Consider the following 24,524-nt stretch of genomic DNA (forward strand, 5'->3'; position numbering starts at 1 on the left):
AGCAGAGATTTTAAAATAAATAAATTAATGGAATTATATAAATAAAAATAATAAATAAATACATTTTAAAATAAATAAATAAATAAAAATAACTATACAAAAATAATTAAATTAATGACATTATATAAGTAAAAATAAATAAATATATTTTTTAAATAAATGAATAAAAAAAAGTATACAAAATGAATTATTTCATTAATTTCATTTCATTTCAAAATTTATTTCGAACATGTAAAATAAAAAAAGAAAACCAGTGTCAGCAACAGCTAAAAGTCTTTTACTTTGAAGACGCTATAGACTGTAAAGTAATGCATTCTGTCATCATGTTGGGACTGATGTATCAACCAGATTTTAAACTCAGTTTATTAAAGGTTGTTGCATGGAGGTTTGAATGGCTGTTAGTGTGACGTGTGTAAAATAATAATGTGCCACATTATTCTCTTCTGTCTTACCTCTAAACTGCAGCCCGATATCCATCTGATGGCCTCGTCTGAATGTCTTGTAAAATGTGTTTTTGTGTGTTTTTTGAAACCAAAGTACTGAGCTGCATGTAGTCAACCTTTCCCTAAATGTTTTCCTGTGTGGGTGTACAGATTTTTTTCAGTTAGGAGGAACCGCATCTTGTTTCTGGCCCGTGGCAGCGAGCATATTCTCTGCGACAGAAACTTGTGTCAAAAGCAGACTTGACACTCTTAGCGTGTGGGAGTGAGCTTGAATGAAGCGCTTTGACTCACGGCCTAATTAACATTCCAGCTGCCACATCATATCCACCACTCCGGGGCCTGTTAGCTAGATAGGCTTTGCCAAACACTGCGAGGTAACGTTGTGTAAGCGCAGCTCATTTTCCCTCAAGTTTGACAGAGCTGCTCCTCGCTGTGATCGTGTCGAGGGTCAGAATAGTGTTTGAGAGTGAATGAGGGCATGTTTACCCATGTGCACCAAGTACGATCCTCATTTATCCCTTGGCACAGTTACGTTGCAGTAAATGTGCATGAGTGACTACACATGGTGCACAGAGCCATATGCAGCTGGCATTGCAAACAGCCATGGTATTTCACATCCACACACGTACAACCTGCCTCCATGAACAGCGCCTGTGGTTCTGGTATGATTAACTATAAAAATGTGCCTAACCAAAGGCAACACATTCCCCATGTTTCACTCTTTTCCGCGCTGTTACTCAACCGAAGTTACAGGCCTGGAAAGACAGACTGAGGTGGTTTTAATATAAATGTTTTGCGTGGAAGGCATCAGAATAATGTGGCTCTAGTTTCAGGACTGGAAAATGTTTATTTGTATGGTTGGGACTGCTGGAAATCTTCTGTTCATTGTTGCAGAGAAGCCTGCGGATTTATTTCACCATGCAACCAAAAGTTTTAAAACCCTGAGTGACTTACATGTGCCAACAATCTCTGTGTCCTCCTGGGTGTGTTCTCCTCAGAACATCCGCTCTAAAGTGGAGCTGTCAGTGTGGGATCACCCAGAGGACATCAGCCTTTCCTTCACCGCCACCTGCCAGGATGGAAAGCCGCTGCCCGGCCTCAGGAAGTGCGCCGACCTGAAGATAGGAGACACTGTGAGTCCCTGTTCACGCTCCCCTCTGCAACTCACCTCACATTATAAATGTTTCATGCAGCCTGGTCGTCTTCACCTACACCATTTCATTTCTTTGTGACTTTACAAACTTTATCAGTGGCTTTAAGATCCTGAAGGGATAGTTCAGATTTTTTGAAGTGGGGTTGTATGAGGTACTTATCCATTGTCAGTAGACGGAGTCAGGAGTACGGGCATGTGAGCAAAGCAATGTACAGCTGTGGACGGGGCCGGCAGCAGCAAAACGTATTTCAGCTTAAAAAATCAATATCAGTGTAAGTGTACGCTATATTTAGAATATTTTCACTTTACCTTGCCGTCAGACAGTCCTTTCCAACAGGGAACTGAAGCCGTTCTATGCTCTCTTCAAAGCCACCAGACTCCTTTGACAAAAACAGAAATTTTACCTCGCAGAACACGGAAGTTGCTGGTGAGCTGGTACTGTGGGTCTTTGGAGTTTTTTAAAGGGTTAGGTCGGCTTCACCAAAGTCACACAATACCACAAACAAACACATCAACTCCTGCGTTCTGCAAGGTAAAATTACTGTTTTTGTCAATGGAGTCTGGTGGCTTTGAAGAGAGCATGGATGGATACAATGGTTTCAGTTCCCCATCGGAAAGGGCTGTCTCACGACAAGGTAAAACTGTGAAAATATTCTAAATATAGCGTACACTTAAACTGATATTGATTTTTTTAGGTGGCTAAACTATGTTTTGCTGCTGCCCCCGCCCACAGCAGTACATTGCTTTGGTCCCATGCGGTAACTGGAGGCATGCTGACCATCATCTACTGTAGGTAATACACTGACTATGGAGAAGTAACTCATACAACCCCACTTCAAAACATCTGAACTATCCCTTTAAGGAGATTTACTGATTTACTGTGTTTGTCATCTTCAGGATGATGAGGTTTTTGAATGAAATACATTTTCCATGACTATATTCTTCTAAATGATCTTCTGAAAGCAGCGGCCTGTCCGACGCGTTCAGTCTTTGATTTTGAGCGATTATGAGCTGTTCAGGCTATAGTATTGTCCTGGAAAAACAATTACTTATGTGACTTTTGTTATGTGACTAATCATGCTGGTGTACTTGTAGTATTAGTCAATACATACAAATGCATAGACACCCTTCCATGATTGTATTTTTGCAACTGACAACAAGAATTTGAGATGTTGCAGATTCAAGCAGTTAGTAGTAGTATTGACTTACATTTGTGCTAGGTTGGTGCTCTCATGACATACATCCCCAGTATATTGTTCCCCATGTTTACAGCAGCGGATGTAAAAAAAAAAAAAGAAAAAAAAGTGTTAGAGTGTGAATTTTTTAGCTTGCAGCGTGCGGTTTAGGATCTGAGAGGTTGAGTTAATGAGTTTCGGGAAGTGTAACTGTTGAGGTGTAATTGTTTGAGAGGAAACAATTTTCTCGGTGGCTTTAATGTTTCCGGTTGATGTTGATATTTTACATGCATGCAGAGATGTCTTTTCTATAGATACGATGATAACGTTCTAGGTAGAAAAATGTATGTTTCCATAGCTCCAACAACCAATAACGTTTTTCCAGCCCAAAGTCGAGTCTAGAAGTGAACAAAACACACTTTTCAAAAAAAGTTTTTGCACTGATGTATTTAAAAATGTTACATATGTTAAAAGTGTAAATGCAAAAATTAATTCTACAATAGATTTTAGGTGAAGTCATCCAGCCCTAATCCTTCTGCTATTAATGTGCTATTAATAATCTGAGTCAATGATTAAAGAAAGCAGGTTGTGACTTGGCAGTCTTGGGCAAACACTGTGTGAACTTTGAATCCTCTTAAAGGGAGTTCCTGTCTGATGAAATCAAACTGAGATGGAGGGTTTAGATTCCTCCCTCGCTGTAATCAAAGAGACAGTGTTGGTACCTGAGAGGAAAAGTAGCCTCAGTAATGAAAGTCCCATTGACTGACTGTGTGAGGATCACTCCAGGACACGGAGTTTGTAACTCTCTCCCTATCTGAACCAATTCTCTTGTTTTCCCTGTAGGTGTTGATCTAATGTGTGAATTGTATTTTAACTGCTCGATGAAGCTTATCTACTATATCGAAATGAAAGAAATTGTCATCAAACAGCTCTCTTGGCAGAGGCTGTTCATTCTTCAGGGAATATTTTCTCTTTTGCCTCTCAGATGGATTCAATCAACAGCGGACGCCGCTATGAGAAAAGCTTTAGGTCTCACCCACCATTGTCCCTAGGCTGCGTTCAGACCAGCAACAGCCCAGTAGAAAACCTGGCTGACCTTTTGCCCCACAATCATCCAGACCGAGGTTGAAGTTACTCCTTTAATAATGTCCCAGACTTGTGAAAACTCAAACTGGACCTCGTGGATCTGCTCGCTGGTACCTGCAGCAACATGCTCACATTAATAACACAGCCCTGGCTTGCATTTCATAAACACAGTTTTGTTTTCAATCTGAACTTGTCCTCAGAGCTTCGCGTGGGATTATGATGATGGTGTTGTTGTGAATGTAGATGCTGGCCAAAGATGTAGTGATGTCATAGCCAGGGAGGCGGTGAGGATCTAAATTATAGAGAGCACAGACCGGCTTTTAACCGAGGTAGCATGCTAACCTACAGCATGCTGCACGGCAGATCTTCACCAGCTCAGAGGATTTGATCAAAACATGTAAACGGCCTCAGTGCCAACCAGTCAATCGCTTGCATTACATTCGTTTAGCAGATTCTTTAATATTTTAATCGATTGACAGCCCTAATTTAAAGACATCTCCTTGGACTTTGAGGAACTAGTGTGGACATTTTTCACTTTTTTTCTTACATTTTAAGAGACCAAACGATTAATATATAATGAAAATAATCGTTAGTTGCAGCCTTAGTTTACAGCTTGGCTTTCCGGCTAAAGGAACATTATTTCCTGATGTCTCCACAGATATCAACCATTTCACATCTTACGTCATGTTAAATACTCCACTCTTGATGTCTTGATGTTGCTTGTAATAGGCTTTTAATTAAAAACTCCGCCTTTTCAATGTGTGATTGCGGTCACAGTTAGGGAATTCAAAGTTAGGCAAGTTGATAGCCAGCTTTGTGATCCAGCACTGATGGATGAGGCAGCAGCAGCAGCTGCAGTAAGAGTACGTCTTGTACGTGGGAATAACATATTGAATGTTTGAAGACTGTATTGTCCGTGGCTGTGAGCCAGTTGGGATGCTCTCTCTTAGTCTCTGTGAACAAAAGCAGAGGTCAGGTGACCGAGGATGATACATCTTAATTGCACAGCTCTCTCTCTAGTGGTCACTTTATATTCTATACAGGCCTCAATTAAGATCTGTATTGAGTCCTGGATCTATTGAAAATGCTAGCAAGGGGCAGCTTCATACACGCTGTCACACAGTGAGGTTCAGCAGGGTGGAATTCATCTCCCTGAATCCCCCGGTGCTCTTCTCTTGGCTGCTTTATTTTCCAGGGACGGTTTCGGGATGGGAACGGGTGGTGGAGGAGTTGAGGGTGATTTGAGGCCGAACAACAGCAGTGAATAGAAGGAAAGGGGGGGGGGGCTCTTGGGCGATGGGCCTCGCTCATGTCTTTTATCCTCAGCAGTGAAAAGGGGATGGAGGGTAGCGGCTCAGTCCGCCGGGTGCCAAACTCCCCAGGTGTCAGTCACTGTTGTCTGTGTGAGCTTCGCCATCGAGCCCGATGCTGCATCTCAATGACCTCACACAAAAGTAGGCAGGAGGAGGCCTGTGAAACTGCACGCCGGGAAAGACGTGAGCTGGCACGAGGAGAAATGCTAGCTGGAGTGTGCATAGTTAAGCCGGCGTCCTTTTCACTGTTAACACTGCAGAAATGTATGAACGCTGAATAGGGCTCATGCATATGAATGAAACCACGTCCGCGCTAACATACCAATGGTCCGTTTTTAAAAAAAGACACAGATTTTTTTTTTTTGTCCGAACAAACCAAAAGCATTTTAATTTGATTATATGTTGTTTCGTTTGATCTTTTTCATGGATTTTCTGCCAGTTAATTGAATTTCAGGCAGACATAAGAAATATTTTTTTAATCCCAGGGGGAAATTGGGACGTTACAGTTCAGCTCTCAGAAATAAAGGAGTTTGTAACATGTAAGTTATGTACATAATGCTACAATATATAACACAATATATGTAGAGAAATATAAATAATAAATAAAAGTTAGAATAAGAAATTAGAAATATGTAAAAATATATGCATCAGACACATACAATATATACCACAGTAAATAAGTAAATGCAAAATGCCGAGAAGTGGGATAAGAATTCCATCATCCAAAACCAACAGTACGCAAATTGCATAATATTACAGTATGCAATCAGTGGACACTACGGCGGCATAAATAGCCAAACAAAGCAGGATGCGGTTACTTAGCTTACAAGAAGGGAAGCGTACGTGCAAGAACATTCAGGCTACAGAAACTAGTCTAAACCGGTCTGCAAGACAGGTGTGAAAACAAATATACACAGTTTCTATAGGAAAGGGGAAGTGAGTGCTTTTGGGGCCAGCTCACCACATTTCCATTACCATGGTAACTAGGGGTGTAAGAAAATATCGATGCACATGAGTGTCGCAATATTATGTTGTCCATCATCTGCAACCGCTTATCCCGTTAGGGGTCGCGAAGGGGTTGGAGTCGACCATTGGGCGAAGGGTGGGTACGCCCTGGACAGGTCGCCAGCCTATCGCAGGGCTGACACATAGAGACAGACAAGCATTCACGTTCACACCTACGGGCAATTTAGAGTCAACAATTAACCTAACCTGCATGTCTTAGGTCTGTGGGAGGAAGCTGGAGAACCCGGAGAAAACCCACGCTAACCGGATTTGAACCTGCGACCCTCTTGCTGTGAGGCGCAAGTGCTAACCACTGCACCACCATGCAGTATTGATTGAAATATGCTTGGAGTATAATTTTGGCTCGTATCTGTTCAATCTGTCAGAGGGTGTAGTGGTTTTAAAGCTCGAGTGAAGATACTAGTATCATGTGAACTTAAGGATTCCATTGGTATTACCACGCTAGGTCGTTGCGAAGGAGGTTTAATAACGATCCAAAGTTACACTCCTTTACAGACATGCCCACTTTATGATAATCACATGGGCAAAAACAATTTAAAATTTATAAAAATCGCATTATATCGCCTGGCTTACAGTACTGTAATGAATCGTTACCCACGTATCATGATAGGTATCGTATCGCTAGATTCTTGCCAATACACAGCCCTAATGGTTACATGTCTCCAACCGGCGAGGAGACTCTCGGGAAGCGACGGCGTAAATTACTGCTCAGTGCGTCCGAAAAGATCCATACTACTGTTTATTCACAGAAAAGTATGTTGAATGATAGTACACATATTGGGTATGTAGTGCATAGTATGTGATTTTGGATGCAGCAAAAGTCTTTTTGAGATACAATGGTCAATGTTTCTATTGGACTGTTAACAACTATGTTATTGTCCCGTCTACATGTCAGTTATCCCACCTCTCGATCCATACCATAGTACAACCTAACACACTGTTTCATATCCGTCCCTGATCTGATTCCCACATCTCTCCTGAGAGTTGAGGCATTTTCTCAATGACTTTAGTCTCAATGTATCATCTCTTCACTCTTTCGTCCCCCATCCCCCCTCTGATATCCTCTACTGCTACAACTACTTCCTCCCATGTTTTCGCAACCTCACATGTGTCCCAACCAGCCACATGATTGGGGCGAACTGGGCTCCTCGCGACTCACATTTACAGTAAATCTAATTGTCCTTCGTTAACTTGTTAAGCTTCCCGCGCTGAAGTGGAGGGGGAATCCAGGCAACGTGTGACGTAGGCACTTCCTCTATCCTGAATCGGCTTGTGTTGTATGCTGGACTGAAGTAAAATACATGCTCCATTTCAATCCCCTGTCCCCTGATACTGATAGATTCATGCATGCTCATTCGTACTGGTGTGAAAGGCTGCAACTAACTTTTTTATTAATCTGTCAATTATTTTCTTGATTAATCGATTAGTTGTTCGGTCTATGAAATGTCAGAAAATGGTGGAAAATGTCGATCAGTGTTTCCCAAAGCTCAAGATGACGTCCTCAAATGTGTTGTTTTGTCCACAACTCAAATATATTCAGTTTACTGTCATAGAGGAGTAAAGAAACCAGAAAATATTCACACTTAAGAAGCTGGAATCGGAGAATTGTGACTTAAAATATTACTCAAACCGATTAATTGATTATCAAAATAGTGCTGATTAATTTAATAGTTGACAACTAATCGATTAATTGTTACAGCTCTACTGGTGTGTATTTTTGCATGATAAAATATCCAGTTGAAATAATCAGCGCTCTGGCTTTTGAAGAAGACAATGGAGGGCATTGAGGTTCAGAGTTGGAGATGTTGTTGATGAATTCTGCTGCTGGGTTTTGTTGCGTAGACTAATGGTGCATTCAGTGTCTGTGTTAAGTCTTAAAATTGAAGATTGATGGAGATCAAACAAGGTTCATGATACCAGAGTTTACAGTATGAGTTGAGATGTTTTACATTGATACATGATCGACAACAGGCCTACATTATTATTAGGTTAACGTCTCTTTATACGTCATAATCTGTGGAAATGGTCTGTTACGGTCACTTTAAATAGCTTGTAACAGTGGAGTTTATTATTCTTGCACTTTTCAGTTCATGTGATGCATTTACATTGTGATATTTCTTGAATTAATTACAGTAGTTTATAAAGGGTACAGCCCAAATCTAGGCAGAGGAAGGCTGTGTTTGTTTGTCCAACACATATGGAGCGGGACAGGCCTTGCCCAGGTTGTGACATATTTGCCCTTTACTCAGGAGATCCAGATCCAAACACTTAGATGTTCCTGCCAGGAACAGCAGGTTGCTGCAGGGGTGGAGTATTTACTTTTGGTGCAAGACTTCAGTTTACATTCCAAGGGTCAAGTGATTCTAGTCAGAGCTTCAAAGGAGAGATTATTGCCTCCCTTCTGTAACAGTTTTGATCTCTGAACCAAAATAGATGAGATTATGCAACCTTACCCCTCACTCGCTCTACAGCTTTGTGAAGTAGTAATGTGGCCTGTTAACTTCACCATCAGTGACGACGACGTTCACATGCACAAAATATTCTGTTTTTTGCCTATTCCAAAAAAAACATTAAAGCTTTTTATATGGCTAATGAACATAAATATTCCACTAATATTACTGTTTACATGCAGCCGTGCATACTCCGATAACCGGTGGTGGACTTGTTGGACCGTGCAAACACAGCCTCCCTCTTTCATTCCTTCAACCACCTTCTTGAAAAGGTCGGCGTTGTGATATTTGCTCATATCCAAAAACCTGTTGATATCCAAGTCTTTCATAATGTTTAAAAGTAGGTCTGTTTCTCCTTCCGACCGGAAATATGGGCTTTTCTTTTGGGCATGCTTCTCTGCAAACTGTCGGCTAGTTGTTTTGTGTACAAACACACAGAGCTGGACGTAAACAGGCAAGTGTGTCGCAAACTGCAGTAAAAATCCTGATTGTGCTGTATACATGTCCAAAGAATGCTCCTAGAACCTGAATAATATCAGCATATCTCACATGTCTTAATGGGAAAATGCTCCATTTAGAATAATAAGACCTAATTCAGAATATCCAAACAGAATAGACTGTTATAATCGGAATAGTAGTGGAATATTAATGTGCATGTCAGTGTTTTATTTCAGATCCAATGAGCTGGAGTACAGAGCCACTCTGCGGTATTCTTCTATGTGGTGTTTAGATGAAACGTTGCATTATTTCTGCGGTCTCTGTTCAAATTTGTAGCAGCATGATTTCATCAGTTAAAGTAAAGGGCTCTCCATTGAACAGATGATGGCTGCCGTGATTGAGTGAATATGAGGAAAAATACCAGACGACCACGCTCATGTTGGAACAGAGAAGAAGCAGCCGGGGTTGGGTTTCTTCTTCCTTCCTCAGAGCAATCAGAAGGGTGTAGGTCTAATGTGTCATGTCCCATATCAGCTGCACACTGTAAACTAGTGAAATGAGCCCACTGGTGTAAACATAACAACACAGGGTCATGTTTAATTCACGTCCACAGGCTAGCTGGCAGCTGCCAAGTATTTGTATGTCGGCTGAATAGATGTTTAAAACTCTTTTATCTCTCAACTCATCTGAACTTGACTTGAACCCGTCTCCTTCCACTAACAGGAAGTCGCTATCCTTTCTCCATCAGTGCCAGTGTTTGTACATTTTCTGTCTAATTACACCACCTTTCTTTTTTTCCTCTTTGTAGGTGTCGTTCAACGTGAGCGTGGAGGCGAGGAGCTGCCCTCCCCACGGCGCCGACCAGAGCTTCACCATCAAGCCGGTGGGGTTCAAAGACCGTCTGGAGGTGGCTGTGAATTACCAGTGTGACTGCGGCTGCAGCCGGAAGGCACAAACCAACAGCAGCATCTGCAGCTCCATAGGTACTTCATCTCACATTACATTTTTATGCAACCATGCCGGCGACAGCTGAGGCATTATGTTTTCGGGTTGTGCGTCCGTCTTTACGTATGTTCGTTTGTACGCCCGTACCATTCTCGTGAACGTGATATTTCAGGAACGCCTATAAGGAATTTCTTCTAATTTGGTACAAACGTCCACTTGGACTCAAGGATGAACTGATTACAAGCAAAAAACGTTGCAGTTTACAATTCATTTCATTATCATTCATTCGTTTTGTTATTTTACAAACTTTGAAAGACTTTGGTGCATAATTAGCAGCTCGTTTTTTTTTTGTCTTCAATTTTCTCTCTTTTTTTCTCTCGCCTGAGCGCGTTGTTTAATATTGATTAAACTGCAGAGTTCAACATCTTATTGCAGCTGGAAACGCAACAATTTTGGGGACATAAACATCCATGTGAAAACCAGCTCCTGTAAAACCACGAGCCTTGTTAATCACACAGGACAGAAAAATGCTGCTGTGTAGCTTCCTGTAGGATGAAGTTGAACACCTCAATCAGTGATGTCAGACCTGCTACTTTGACTCCAGTAACTCTGGAAAACTCCTACTTTTACCCCATAAATTGACTCCTTTCTTCAGCATGATTATGGAGAGGCTCTTACTTGTGGTTGTTGTTGCTGCTGAGGTAATGATAATGGCCGTAAAAGCCAAAATTATACTCTTAACTATATTTTTAAACTTGAGCTTTATATTGAGACATTGAAACACAGTAGGTATAGAGTTATATCAGTTAACAGTTGTCGGATGCTGTTTGTAAACACACGGCATTCAAAGTTGTCCCCTCCTATAAACTCTATAGCTCCTAGCGAGAGAGTGAATGAAGAGAGAGAGAGCCGTTGGTGAGAACAAAGCAGTGAATCACAGATTGTTTCACGGCAGTTGCGTTCTAAAGCACAAATAAACACACCCACACCTCTGCACAACCCTGCGGGAAGGTGCCGCATTGCAAGATTTTGAATTAATGCAGCCGAAGGACAGGCTTCATCCTGTCCGCTGTGGTTCAGTGCTGCTCTCGGTCCAACTACTGACACTCTGCACACAGCAGAGGAGAGACAGAGGAAAAGTGGAAACTCACAGAGATGTAAGAAACTCGTTCTCATCCACCAAATACGACCGCTTTTTATCTGACAGAGCTAAAGGGGGACTTGTGACTCGGTATCAGACGGCGAGGGGCGTGACAAAGCAGTGGTATTTGAGGACCTGAGCGGGCTGCATATCCTTACTGACGCCCAGAAAAGTCCCGAACACAGCAAAAGAAGAAGAAAAGATAAAATACAGGGAGAGGGCTGCAGGGTCTCTGCAGAAACATACACCACCACCACACACTTCTAGTGGTCGGAAGTGACGATTGAGAGGGAAGATTTTTGTATGAGTCTATACTTTGCTTTTTAGGAAATTCGTGCATATTATACCTTTTAATATCCCATTTTTTATGCAGGAAAATAATTTCATATTTCTGTACACATTTTAGATGTAGTGAGTGCCTTAAATGACTAACTGGGAAAGTTAAAAACAAGTGTAAGTGGGCAACACCAAAACCATACAGGTGTAGCTGAATAATCCTGCAGAATACATTAAGAGGTATAAAGGGACATGAAAGCAATGCATCTAATCATCAGTCAGTAGAATAAAGTAACTCTCGCCCCCTTGCAGGTACCTATAACTGTGGGACTTGTCGCTGCGAGCCGGGCTACCTGGGCGCCCGCTGCGAGTGCCAGGAGGGCGAGGCCAGTAGCATATACCTGAGCGCCTGCCGGGAAGCCGAAGGCAAGCAGATCTGCAGCGGGCGAGGGGAGTGCAGCTGCAACCAGTGCCTGTGCTTCGAGTCGGAGTTTGGCAAGATTTACGGCAGCTACTGCGAGTGTGACGACTTCTCCTGCGCCCGACACAAAGGCATCCTCTGCTCAGGTAGGAACATCACCCACAGATTGTCTACATTTCCACTGAGGTTGTGTATTTGTGCTTATGATGGTTTGAACTACAGCTGTTCAGACACTGCACCTCCCTGGGTAATTAACTTAATGTGAATACAAGCTCTGACATCGTTGTAAACGCTTTAGATCTGCTACTGTTTGTGGGTTATAATTAAAATGAATGCACTTTCACAATGTTGAGTCACGTTCCCATACCTGCTCTGGGTGTGTCTCGGTGGTTTGGCCCTCTCCTGACTCCAACTGTAACCAAACCCAGCTTTTATTTTCACAGCGAGCTGAAACAGTCACCTGCAGAGCTGCTGGCTTCGCTCCCGAAAGAAGCTCAGAGAAGCAGCTGTAGTAGTACTTCTTCAGATGTTCAGCTCGTGTTTTTGTTTTTCCGTGTTGGCCTCAGAGGGCTTGTTTTGGTTTGATACTTGTCTTGGAGTGATCGAGGACCTGAGAGAGCTGGAGAGACTTTGCTTTTGTTTGCTGGAAAAGAGATTGAAGTAAATACAGAATGAGACAGATTTAACGCAATATGTATGACAAATGAAAAACCACCAACGTTGAGATTGTAGTGACTCTCAAAGCTTTGAGCTGAAGCACCGTGGCCTTTAATTATCTCCATGTTGCCATCCTGAGGCATACCTATGCTCTGTTAATCAGAGATCCATGTGCTCAAATCCTCTTCCTCTCTCTGAGCCGTCCCTGCTTCACTCTGATGCCCAAAGAGACTCGGTATGAAGAGCCAGGTTTGGCTCCGTGTATCTGCTCACTGTTGTGTTCCCAGAACATCGGGTCCAAGACTCTGCAACCTCCTGGCTGGAGGGGAGGCCCGCTGGCTCATCCCCAAGCCAACGGCTGTTCCTGTGAAACCACAGAGAGCGCTTTGTGGTGGTGAGGCCAGCTTTGGCGCGATCCCCTAATAACACAATGCCTGCCTCTATTTATCTATACCCAGCAGAAACAGAAGTCTTTCGTTTAGTCAGCAGCGCGGCCGGACACACTGAACGCACAGACGCAGAATGGCTGTTTGTTTGTGCCGATCATCCATAAGCAGTCATTAAAACTTAACAGTCCACTACCTTCTCTTGTCTCCTCCTTTCTCAGCGTGGTGTGGAGCCATAATGAGTTCCTAATGATACCAAATGCTACGCCTCCTCCACACTTTCCTCCGAATCGCTCACTTAATTATTGTGGAGTGTCTAAGGCACGCTGTAAAAACGACTCTGTGTTCGCGTGTTTCTAAAAACCCCACAGGAAATACTATTAAGGTCTGTTTCTAGCCCCTTAGCAAGCGAGAATATCTTGTAAATAGTATTGTGCTCCACCATCTTATGTCTGGGAAAATCTGGAGTGTTCAGACTGATAAACTGCCTGAAGGCGCTGCAAGTTTTATTAAAGAGGAAATCAGCTGGCATGGTGTCCTCAGTGTGTTTTTTTTCTTTTTAAATCACTCCTCTCTTCGTCTCCTTGAATGTCTGAAAGTAGTTTTCCCATGAAGCTCACTGAGGTGTAGCTATCAGCCTGTGAATCTGAAATGCTGGTTTAGAGAGCGAGCCGGTTAAACCGACAGATCGGGTTGTTGAACTTGTGATATTTCTTGTGGTATTCCTGTCTTGACAACATGAGTTGCACTGGTATGAAGAATAAAAACCTCTAAACTAGGGCTGGGCAATATATCAATATTAGGGCTGTCAATCGGTTAAAATATGTAATCGCAATTAATCACAATTTTTTTTATCTGTTCAAAATGTACCTTAAAGGGAGATTTGTCAAATATTTACTACTCTTATCAACATGGGAGTGGGCAAATATGCTGCTTTATGCAAATGTATGTATATATTTATTACTGAAATCAATTAACAACAAAAAACAATGACAAATATTGTCCAGAAACCCTCACAGGTACTGCATTTAGCATAAAACAATATGCTCAAATCATAACAGGGCAAACTGCAGCCCAACAGGCAACAACAGCTGTCAGTGTGTCAGTGTGCTGACTTGACTATGACTTGCCCCAAACTGCATGTGATTATCATAAAATGGGCATGTCTGTAAAGGGGAGACTCGTGGGTACCCAGAGAACCCATTTTCATTCACATATCTTGAGGTCAGAGGTCAAGGGACCCCTTTGAAAATGGCCATGCCAGATTTTCCTCGACAAAATTTAGGCCAAGTTTGGAGCGTTATTTAACGTCCTTTGCGAAAGGCTAGAATCACATATACCAATGCATCCCTTAGGTCTTCTAGTTTCTCATGATAGCAGTATCTTCACTCTAGCTTTAAAACTGAGCCCTCTACAACCTAAAAATCGCAAGTTGCATTAATGCGTTAAAGAAATTAGTGACTTTGACAGCCCTAATCGATAATATATCGATATCGTGATATGAGACCAGATATGGTCTTAGATTTTGGATATTGTGATATGGCATATGTGTTCTCTTTTCCTGGATGTTAAGGCTGCATTACAGTAAAGTGATGTGATTTTCTGAACTTACCAGACTGTTTTATTATTTCCCTTTACCCACCTAGTCATTATATCCACATTACTGATGATTATTTATCAAAAATCTCAAAGTTTAACATTTTTTGAAAGCACCAATAGTCAGCCTTACAATATCAATATTGAGGTATTTGATCAAAAATATTGTGATATTTGATTTTTGCCCAGCCCTACTCTAAAATAAAATAATCAATTTGTCATACTTGATTAATGAGAATGAAAATCTTGACTCTCAGTATTGTTCTGTTTTCCTGGCGGTTCAATTTATTGCCAATATGTGACAACTGAAGTTGAAATATAGTCTGTGTTTTTAAAATGCTCACACACAAATCAACTTCATCTCTTCATCTTGTCAGAGTGGTATTTTCTTCTTCCCCTCGGTGCACGTCAACACACTGTTTATGTTTTTCAGTGAAATGTTGTTTCTGCTTATCTCTCATATTGTCATTCTGTCAGCACGTTGAGCTCCTCTGTTATCTCCCAGCCTGTGTTTATCTTTGGTGCCTCCTCCTCCTCCTCCTCCTCCTCCTCCTCCTCCTCCTTCGTCTCCCTCAGCAAGACTATATTTGACTTTGCTTCAGTTTGAATGTCATCCTTTGTGGAGAGGAAATGATATGAGATGGCAAACTGGTCACATTTGTTTTTTCTAAATCAAAGAATCTAGTCTGATAAAACCTCAGCTGTATCACAAGGTCTTCATCAGTGGATAGAGTCCTCTCAGTTGGAGATGGATCTGCTGACGTACAAGCAATAATTTTTAGGACTTCTCGTCTGTGTTGGCTTAAAAGTTAAAAATATTTTTTTGACCGTGGAAATAAAAGTTTGACAAAACAATACCAACTCAAAGTTCACTCGCTAGTTTTTTCCAGACTCTTCATTAGTGGATGGAGTTTGTGGTCAGTTATGCTTGAGGAAAAATCTAGTAAGTGGGCCTCGAGTTGAGACTGTTTTGACAAACTACTTTCTCTTTTTTGGGAGGGGGATTATTTAATTGGGTTATGACACCGATTATTTTCTTCTACTCCCGATAAGTTGTAGTAAACCACCAGTGCTCTGCTGGTTATCCACTCAGAGTTGAATGGGAGGACACCGGCAGCGCTCCACACCCAGCTGTGGCTCACACCTGCTGGGCTGACTGGCTGCTGGGTCCAGCTGTGATTGTGTGTGTGTGTGTGTGTGTACACGCATTAAATGGGCGTGTACGCGCTGTGGTGACACGAGGCAGCCGAACCAGCCAAAACCACTAAAACCCACAGCTCCCCAGTGTGCTTTTTATTGTGAGTTTTATTCTGGTGTACCGGGAGCTTCTCTGCGAGACCCAGCAAAGTGCTTGTTAGGTGGAAAAAATGCAGCCAAAAATAATGGCGACATTTTATATTTACTCGCTTTCTTTTCTTCTCTTCTTCTCAGTGAAATAATAGAACTTGCTACGATAGCTGTGACTCCATCTTACTGAAACTTGTTTTTGTGATGCTCGGCTGTGATAAGATGTCTCTCTGGCAGCTTACATAAACTCACTTTTTTAGGCTGATGAATAGATAATAGACTTATTTGTTGTGTTTGTAGATCTGTGTGAGGTTTACACTGTGTTGTGCAATGTCTAACTGAGATTGAGTTCAAGGTCATGCTTTTAGTGAAACTGCTTAGTGCATCAAATCAGTGTTTGAAATGCTGTTAGCCTCCTGAACATGGACTGTGTATAAGAAGTGGACGTAGTCACCGTGACGACACCCCATCGGTTTGTGTACTGCCGTTTTGAAGCCATGAGCTCAGCATTTTGGCCGTCACCATCTTGGTTTTTTTGCAACCAGAAGTGACAGAAGAGGGTGGAGCTAAGTACAACCGAACGCTTAATAATGCCTGGTTAAATAACGATAAATGAGTGTCGTGTGCGAAAATCAATCCTCTTATCTCGTGTAGTGTGTCATAGTACACGACAACCGACGCCACGTCTGAGACGCCCCACGACAGCCCGAGGAAAAGTCTAGCCTGTCAGAATTTTTTTGTCTTGACACACCTAGTGTGACATCTCCAACGACATGTTCCTTTGCGTTGACCAATCAGGTGCTCTCTCCAGCGCGCAATCGCAGTCAGGTCACTTGGTAATAAACAAACATGGCTAAAAGGAGGAGGGATGTCGAGTTTGCTGCTGTCAGGTGGGACAACGAAACTGACTGAAGTATCGACAGCCCATACCGTCCTCTCTGTGCCACCCAAGGAGCGCATCCACAACTGTTTTTTCTTTCTTTTCGCAACACAAGACCGCCAGCATCACACACAACGCTTCTGTCGCCATGATTGACAGTTGCTTCAACCACTTCCCCGATGACGTCTGAACTCGCACATGATCGTGGAATACGACGTGCCATGATCAGTCGTGGTCATTAGTGTAGTCTTGCCAGTCACCCGACCAAGACACTGCAAGAGTTTATGGCACTGTGATCGTTAGATCTGACATGGTGACCATCGTCAAAGACAAAAATATAGTGTAGTCTGATGCCGGCATAAGACATTTTTAAACAAGCACAATGTTGCAATTAACTAAAATAACTAATTTAATATCATTGTAATAACATTTATTTACAAAATCAACTCTGAGACATTATTAGAGAGAGGGTGTAGATGTAGAAGAGGTCGTTGGGAGCAGGAAGCCGGGAGGAGGATGTACTGTATCTGGGCTCAGATGACCTGTTGGACGACTGTCTGTCTCTGAATGTTCTGGTAATCTTATCCTCAGTATCCACGCTGCCATCTGTCTTTGTGTTTATGTCTGTATGTGTCTGTGGAGCCCCGACGCTCTCTGAGGAGTAGCTTCAAGGTGAACAACATGCAGACAGACGTGTGATATATGCACACTGTCAAGGTTGGTTAATGTAGTCGTGAACGACCTGGTTCAAACCCCTGTGATGTTGTGAGTGTTTGTGTGAGCTGATTTACTCGCCAATATTTGTTTGTGTCTATTATGTTTCTCTTACTCATGCACGGATGAGTCACCAGCTCTCTTTTAGAGTCTGACTGATGTATTATTTACCGACTAATTATCAGCCAGGTCTGACTTTTTACAGATGTACCAGTATGTGCTGCACAACACAAAGTTTTAATGGAGGAATTTTAAGTATATTTGACCCTTATCTTACATTAAATCTATTTTAAATGATGATTTCAGATGTTCATAATCTCTCTTTCAGTGTACATAAAGACGTGGGACATTTGTTTATTGTTCAACTGTAGGATATACTTCTTTTCACAACCAAATTTAAGGGGTCATCGCCAAAAATGTTTGCTTATGTTAAGTGTTTGTTTAGCACTGAGGTCATTATCACCCTTAAAAGGCCTATGTTGTTTGGTAAGACTGCCCCCTCTTAGTCAGGCGTTCTGGTCTTGGTTAACTTAGTTTTTTATGCTTTTCTCATGCTGAATGACTAATTTCCAAGTAACTTAAGAGCACATCTCTGGTAAACATCAGATTTTAAGTGGTGCTTTTGTGTGATTCTTTGTGGAGAAACTCAGTTTCACAGATCTGTCGATTCAATTAACTAACTGATTAGTCGACAAAATCGTACGAGTGTTAGTCGACTAAGAATTTCTCTGGTCGAGGACAGCTTTGTTGTTCGGTCTCTTCTCTCCTGTTTGTTTGTAACGAGACTTCAGTAAGTCTTGACTTCCTGGTCCTCCTGCCCCCCTGACCCACATCTCCTCTGCAGACTCTGCAGCTGGTTCTAAATAATGATCTCAGCGCTCAGCAGTCTCCTGTTGCCAGAAATAGCATGGCTTTATTTCCAGACTTGCGCAAACCCTCTTTTACCCCATAAATAACAGTGCTGTCCCAGAGCTGTGGGTGTATGTATGTGTGTGTGTGTGTGCATGCATGTACACCAGTGTCTCCTTAAATGGGAACATGTGTGTTTATTCGTGTTCGTGCCGACTCATTACTGGAACTGTGCTTCACTTCTCTTCAGGCCCAAAGTGCCTTTTTATGTTTAATTGGTCTGTTTGTTTCGTTGAAGGACTCGTCAGCTAAAAACAAGAGATGAACTTTTATTAGCTTTAGATTTAAAACAGTCCAGTCTGACTGGAAGGGACAGTGCAGGTGGAATAGAGAGGTTCAACGTGTTATGCTATCCGCAGCAAAGACATGATAAAACACAGGTAATACTCCTGAAAGTTACTTTTACCATTTAGAAAATACTTGCAGCTTCAGCCCAGAACTGTAGTCATTAACCCACAAGACCAGTTTTTGTCTTTTGTACAAGGGGTCTTTAGGGGGCGATAGCAGGTCAACAGTAGATGTCACATATAAATGGTGTACATCATCTAAAAGCTGTGACCCTGAAGATTCATTTGAGATGCAGCTCAGCACTGTGTGTCAAGTTCTTCTCGTCAGAAATAAACACGAATGAATGAATTGATTAATTGAAATTAATTGTAAAAGTGTATAAAGGTTTAGAACATTATGATAGAAGTATGTGATGGCCATTCCCATGCTCTATTATGTCTCATAGGTTGTTGCAGCAATTTTTGGGTTGATACCATTTGTTACACAGATTTGTAAACATTTTTTATTACTCGATAATTGATAAAAGTGATCAATAATCCCTCCAAATTACCACATTAAGACACCAAGACCTTGAGGAACACCATAGTAAAAGCCATGCTGGGATTTGGTATCAAAATCTTTTGACATTTTGAGATTTCTGCAAGAATTGCATTTTTTGACGATTGGATGACGAGCACTTCTGTTGTGTAAACTGCTCAGAAACCCCCTTATTGTCAATCTAGCTAGGAAAGCCATCCATCCTCTGAATGCTCTAGGTCTCTAGTTTGTGGTTGTAAAGTTTCATGAGGCTGTGATTATCCTAGAGGTCACCACAAGTCATTTTATACAATGAGGTTAAATCAATGAAAGGTAACTACAACGAAATGGCTACTATGGGGACTAACATCATCACACATGAATACAGTTGGGCTCATTGGATTCACAAGAGTCTCAGCTTTACAGTGATACCCAATTTATGTAATTCAAGACTGTTTATGGACCCCAGTATGCAGAAATATTCAAATACACCATTTTAGAATAGGCGAAAATAATACATTTATACTGCATTAAAAAAACTGCATGTTTTTTTGCCCCAAACTGCATGTGATTATCATAAAGTGGGCGTGTCTGTAAAGGGGAGACTCGTGGGTACCCATAAAACCAATTTTCATTCACATATCTTGAGGTCAGAGGTCAAGGGAGCCCTTTAAAAATGGCCATGACAGTTTTTCCTCGCTGAAATTCAGCCTAAATTTGGAGCGTTATTTCCCGACAAGCTAGTTGCTACAGCCTCTGATAGACAGTAAAGTCGGTCGCGATCACGAGTCTCAGGGGTTTAACCAAGATGTTGTATTGTGTCTTTTTAGGGACGCTTGTTTTGTCATCATTGTTGTGCAGTCTGAGATCCCATTGTCATCTGAACTAGATAATCTCTTACCATAAAAGTATCTTGTTTTGTTCTCATCAGAGTCAGTAAGTGTCTTGTTTGTTCCATCCACTGTTGCAGTTTTTTCACTGTGGCAGCTCTGGTATTTTGTAGCTTGTTTATTATGGAGGTTGAACTATGAAATTAGTTCCGAATGGTATTTTGAAACATGTTGCAAACAGACATTAAACCATGAACTTGAGAAGAAGCAAGTCGTGAGATCGGCCAGTTGAGCCTAGTTGTGTGTGTGCTGCTGTTTTCAGTAGGAGGAGAGTCTGGGGTCTCTCCTCCTGCATCACGGAGTCTGTAAAGTGTGTTTGCTTCAGTGGCTGTGGTTCACATCAGTGTTTTATGTCTCATTACTTGAACATGCAGCAATTAGTGAGTCTGGTGTTCGTTAACGTTTGGCTGAAAGCCACCCAGGCAGTCAAAAGATCACTGGCAACACCAGACTCATTACTACTGAAAAATAATACTCACCCTTAATCATTAATGTAAATTACATTCATTCTTAAATGTTTATTATGAATTTAAGGGCTGTCAGGTATACGTAAGGGGATATGGCAGGCATGTAAAATGAAAAATTAATCTCTCTCTGAGAATGGTGTGCTACTTTTTAATTACCGTTTTTACACAACAAGCAAGTTAAATGTGGGGAAAATGTACATGTAACCTGTAGTGGAAATTTAGTTCACCACACACACTCTTGATCTTTTCTGTGTGTGAGATTGTCATTTCTCAGCTATGATATGACAGTGATGATTATGGCTTCAAGCTGAAGTAGACGAGATTGGAGCAAATATGATTAAAAAAAGTTATTTTTATAAAACGGTCGCTATATGCTGACAGTAGTACAATCATGTAACTCTGTGTCCTCCGGTGCTCCTAACGGCATCTGCAAGATTTCACTTACCAGAGGAAAACAAGCGGTAACAGCTGATCTGAGGTCTGCTGCCTAGCAACCGTCTATGAGAGCCGGCTGTCAATCACTCTGAACTCCAACCAAATGGTCAAACTAGGCAGCGCTGATCAAACATGAGTCAATATTCTGTTACGTTAATGTCTATTTTTCTCCTCAAATGTTTTCAGAATCATCTTGTAGTGCACGGTTTAGCTATAAAATGAGAAAGTTTGTGTCACATGACCGGAGCACAGCCAATAGGAACGCTTTCTCAATGAATTGGTCAAAGTCTCCCGTCACAGGCTAGATTTTCTAAAGCCTGAAAACAGAGCCATGAGGAGGTGCAGAAGTCTAGTTTTCTCTCAGAACACTTGGATTACAATATGCTGAAAGGTTATATGGGATTTTTTGCCCAATGATGCCAAAAATATACTGCCTACTGCCACTTTAACGTATCGATGACATTTTGATGTGAGAATGTAATGTGTCAGCAAAATGGGAACAATTTGGGCCGCCGAAGTAAAGAGGCGTTTTTAATCATGAATATTTTCACCTCTTGCTTTCTGTGCAAGTATTCAGTTCACAAATCTGTGCATATAATAATCCCATCTTCAGCTTTTAGGTGTATTTTATGTGAAACGTACTGTGTCTGACTGAACAAAGCTGAGCAGCACCTGATACTCAGTCAGTCCTCAGGGCCCGCGGTAAAACAAACACCGGATGACTCCTCCCTCTCCTCTCCTCCCGTCTTTGAGACTTGACTGAACTTGACCGCTGCAGACAAAGAACACCTCAGGTGGTGAAATACTGCAGATTACAAGGCCACACCCTGATCCTACCACTCTGTGTGGACTCATAAATCCTTAGAAACATGCAGGTGTTTCTTTGCACTGGAGTTGTGGTGTGTTTGAGGTCTCAGTCTGACTTCATCTGACAAGCTAAAAGTAGCAACAAAAGAGGTTAGAATCTGAAATAATGGGGCTCTGGGCTACGTAGAAAGTTCAGGAAATGCCTTTATACATTAGAAACCACTTCTTCTTCTTTTTTTTTAGCAAAGCTCAGATGCTGTACACGTGCACGGCTGTCCCCAGTTTGACACTGAAGCCACGAAAACATCCCATATCAAGTCAGAGCCAAGCCTCACAGCTAAAGTCACCACATATGTGTACCTGCACACAAAGATGTGTCAAGTGAAAAGTGTTGTAAGTATTTGGGTTTCATTTAGTGGACTCAGCAGCTGTTTTCAGGGCTTCATTTTATGAAGTCTGTCGGGCTTTTGGCCAGCTCAGCCTCTTGGGTGGTTCTTCAGCATTAGGAGCCCCCAGAGGTCCCCAGGATTTAGATCCTTAAAGCTAAACAGCTGACTGTAATTGTTTCAGCTGCCTGCTCGTTGTTCGATGCAACGCTACGTGTTGAAGCAGGATGCTGATGGGAAAATAAATAAACGAGAGCTCCTGAATTCAGCTTTTTGTAAAGGAGGTTTCAGGGAGTATTTTAATTAATAAAGGGACTGTTTGTTACTTCTTACACGTATAAATCAATCCGGGTCGGTATCCCATGCACGCTCGCGTGTGGCTACGCTGTTCAGACTCAGATTCCAACACAAACTACACGGAAGCACCAAAACCACAAAGTTATATCTAGTGAAGCCCGTCTTGCAAAACAGTGTTGGCCGCGGTCGGAGGACGCGGGGGAGACCGTAGCTTTGGTCTCCAGGGCCGGAGTCTCTCAAACTGCAGAGAGTTAATAGCTCTGAGAATATCTAGTGAATGTACAGTGGACGTTTGTGCAGAAATAAATGCTGCAGCTCCTCCAGACCAACAGAGGTTTCCCGTGTCTTGTGAAGTGACGGGCCTCTGCAGCGAGAAACGTTATCGTCTCCGACCAAAACTCCGGTGTCTCCCCTGTTCCCTCCGGCCGCGGTCGGGAAGCTGAGGCAGGAAAAGCCAACACTAGGATCAGCATTGATTCATGGAGAGACCTTCGTCTGGTCAGCTAACATTACTGCCAAGCAGCTGAAATATAGAGAGATATTGTGGTTTTAGCTGACGTGTGTCGCCTCACTGTTTTGAGCGATGCTCGTTCATGTTTATGTAGAGCGAGCACAAGCGCGAGCAACAGGACGCTGACTTTCGTTGACTTAACGGCCACAGGTGTCGCTGTTAACAAGCAATTTCTGATACTTACAAACAGTGCCTTTTAATAGCTGAAAACCCATCAAGGTTAAAGACACCAGAGGAACAGAGGTTAGCTAGCAGAGAAGGTGAGACTTTGCCGTCTGGGAGGAGATTTGCTTTTATTCCTTTGTTTGCTATTTCTGCGGTGCCGCCTATTCAACACAAAAGTAGTGTAACTCCCCGTATACATTATGAAACAATCATAATGCTTAGCCTGCAGTGTTCCTGTATAAGAGATAACTATTATTTTCCCTCATCACTACGTGGAGTGTCAACAGATGACATGCTGACGCAGCATTTAACAAACAGCTGGTTGCCTCCGAGTTATGAAACTCAAGGTCACAGAGATAATCATTGTGTCTCCACGTCGCCCTCCTGTCATTCCTCTTTTATTGGCTTTTGTCTCCTGCTCACCGTGAGTAACGTCAATGGATGTTTAGGTGTCCTATGACTCGGAGACTGAGGAGAATCTAGAAGTAAACACTATTTTCACAGCTGGTAATGACTGTTGTCTGTCAAGCATGTGATGTTATCACACGTCAGAGCTGCTGATAGCTGTTATTCCGCCCAATCTGATCATGTTGTTTTAGTTTTAGTGAGCTTTGTCTGCAGGCTGCTTATTTTGTAGATGACATTATTCTTCTTTTACTGGCACACAAACGCAACAAAGAAGAAGCTGTTTCTCTCTTTTGAAGGCTTTTACCCCCCACGTCTCCTACAGAGCAGATATATTGGCTCTCTGTTTATTTCTGATGACGAACAGCTCGTCTCAGCATACAAGAGAGAGCTTGTCTTGGCCTGCACATTTTAATAGCCCACATTTTTTAGCTGTTTGACGGAAACACACACACACACACACACAAAGATAGGGTGGTAATATTACAGCCCTTTTAAAGGGGAACACATCAACTAAAAACGGTTTAGCATATAGAAAACACATCACAGGAGTCCCAAATTGAAGTTTGAGTTGAAGTGTAGCGCTAGGAATTGTTTTTTCAAAAGATGTATTAAATGGGTGAGTATGAGTGGAAGAGAATAATGCAGCCTTTGTAACTTTCAAAGCTCATTTTTGATGACTTAAAGAAATAGTTTGACATTCATGGGATAGAGTTTCTGATCCCCAGCGCTCTCATGTGTGTGTATTCAGTATAGAGCGTGAGCCAGGAGGTGATGAGCTTAGCTTTAGCATCAAAGCTGGAAACAGTGGCTAAGCTTTAGAGGTGCTCGTCGGCATCTTTCTGAACTTTGGTGTGAGCTAACGCTTTCCTCCTGCTTCCAGTCTTAATGCTAAGCTAAGCCAATCCCTTTCTGGCACCAGCTCCACAGCACACAGGCTGGTGTCAATAACTTCTTTCTTTCACTAACTTTTTGTTTTTGCTGATATCAAAGGAGTCGTTTTTTCCATCATCCACAGATTTGTGCACAATAATTAAAGAGTCTGCTTTTGCCTCAGATGA

General features: G+C 42.0%; 1 protein-coding gene across 1 annotated transcript in view; it reads left to right on the forward strand.

Moving 5' to 3' along the window:
* itgb5 (integrin, beta 5) overlaps positions 1-24,524 on the forward strand; it is a 57,549-nt gene that overhangs the window by 11,984 nt on the left and 21,041 nt on the right. Inside the window, exons 9-11 of the mRNA XM_037789318.1 lie at positions 1,442-1,576; positions 9,893-10,067; positions 11,759-12,013. Coding sequence (XP_037645246.1) covers positions 1,442-1,576; positions 9,893-10,067; positions 11,759-12,013 — 565 coding nt within the window. The remainder of the gene's footprint in view (positions 1-1,441; positions 1,577-9,892; positions 10,068-11,758; positions 12,014-24,524) is intronic.

This window comes from Sebastes umbrosus, chromosome 13 (genome assembly GCF_015220745.1).
Source record: "Sebastes umbrosus isolate fSebUmb1 chromosome 13, fSebUmb1.pri, whole genome shotgun sequence".
In the NCBI taxonomy this organism is placed as follows: Eukaryota; Metazoa; Chordata; class Actinopteri; order Perciformes; family Sebastidae; genus Sebastes; species Sebastes umbrosus.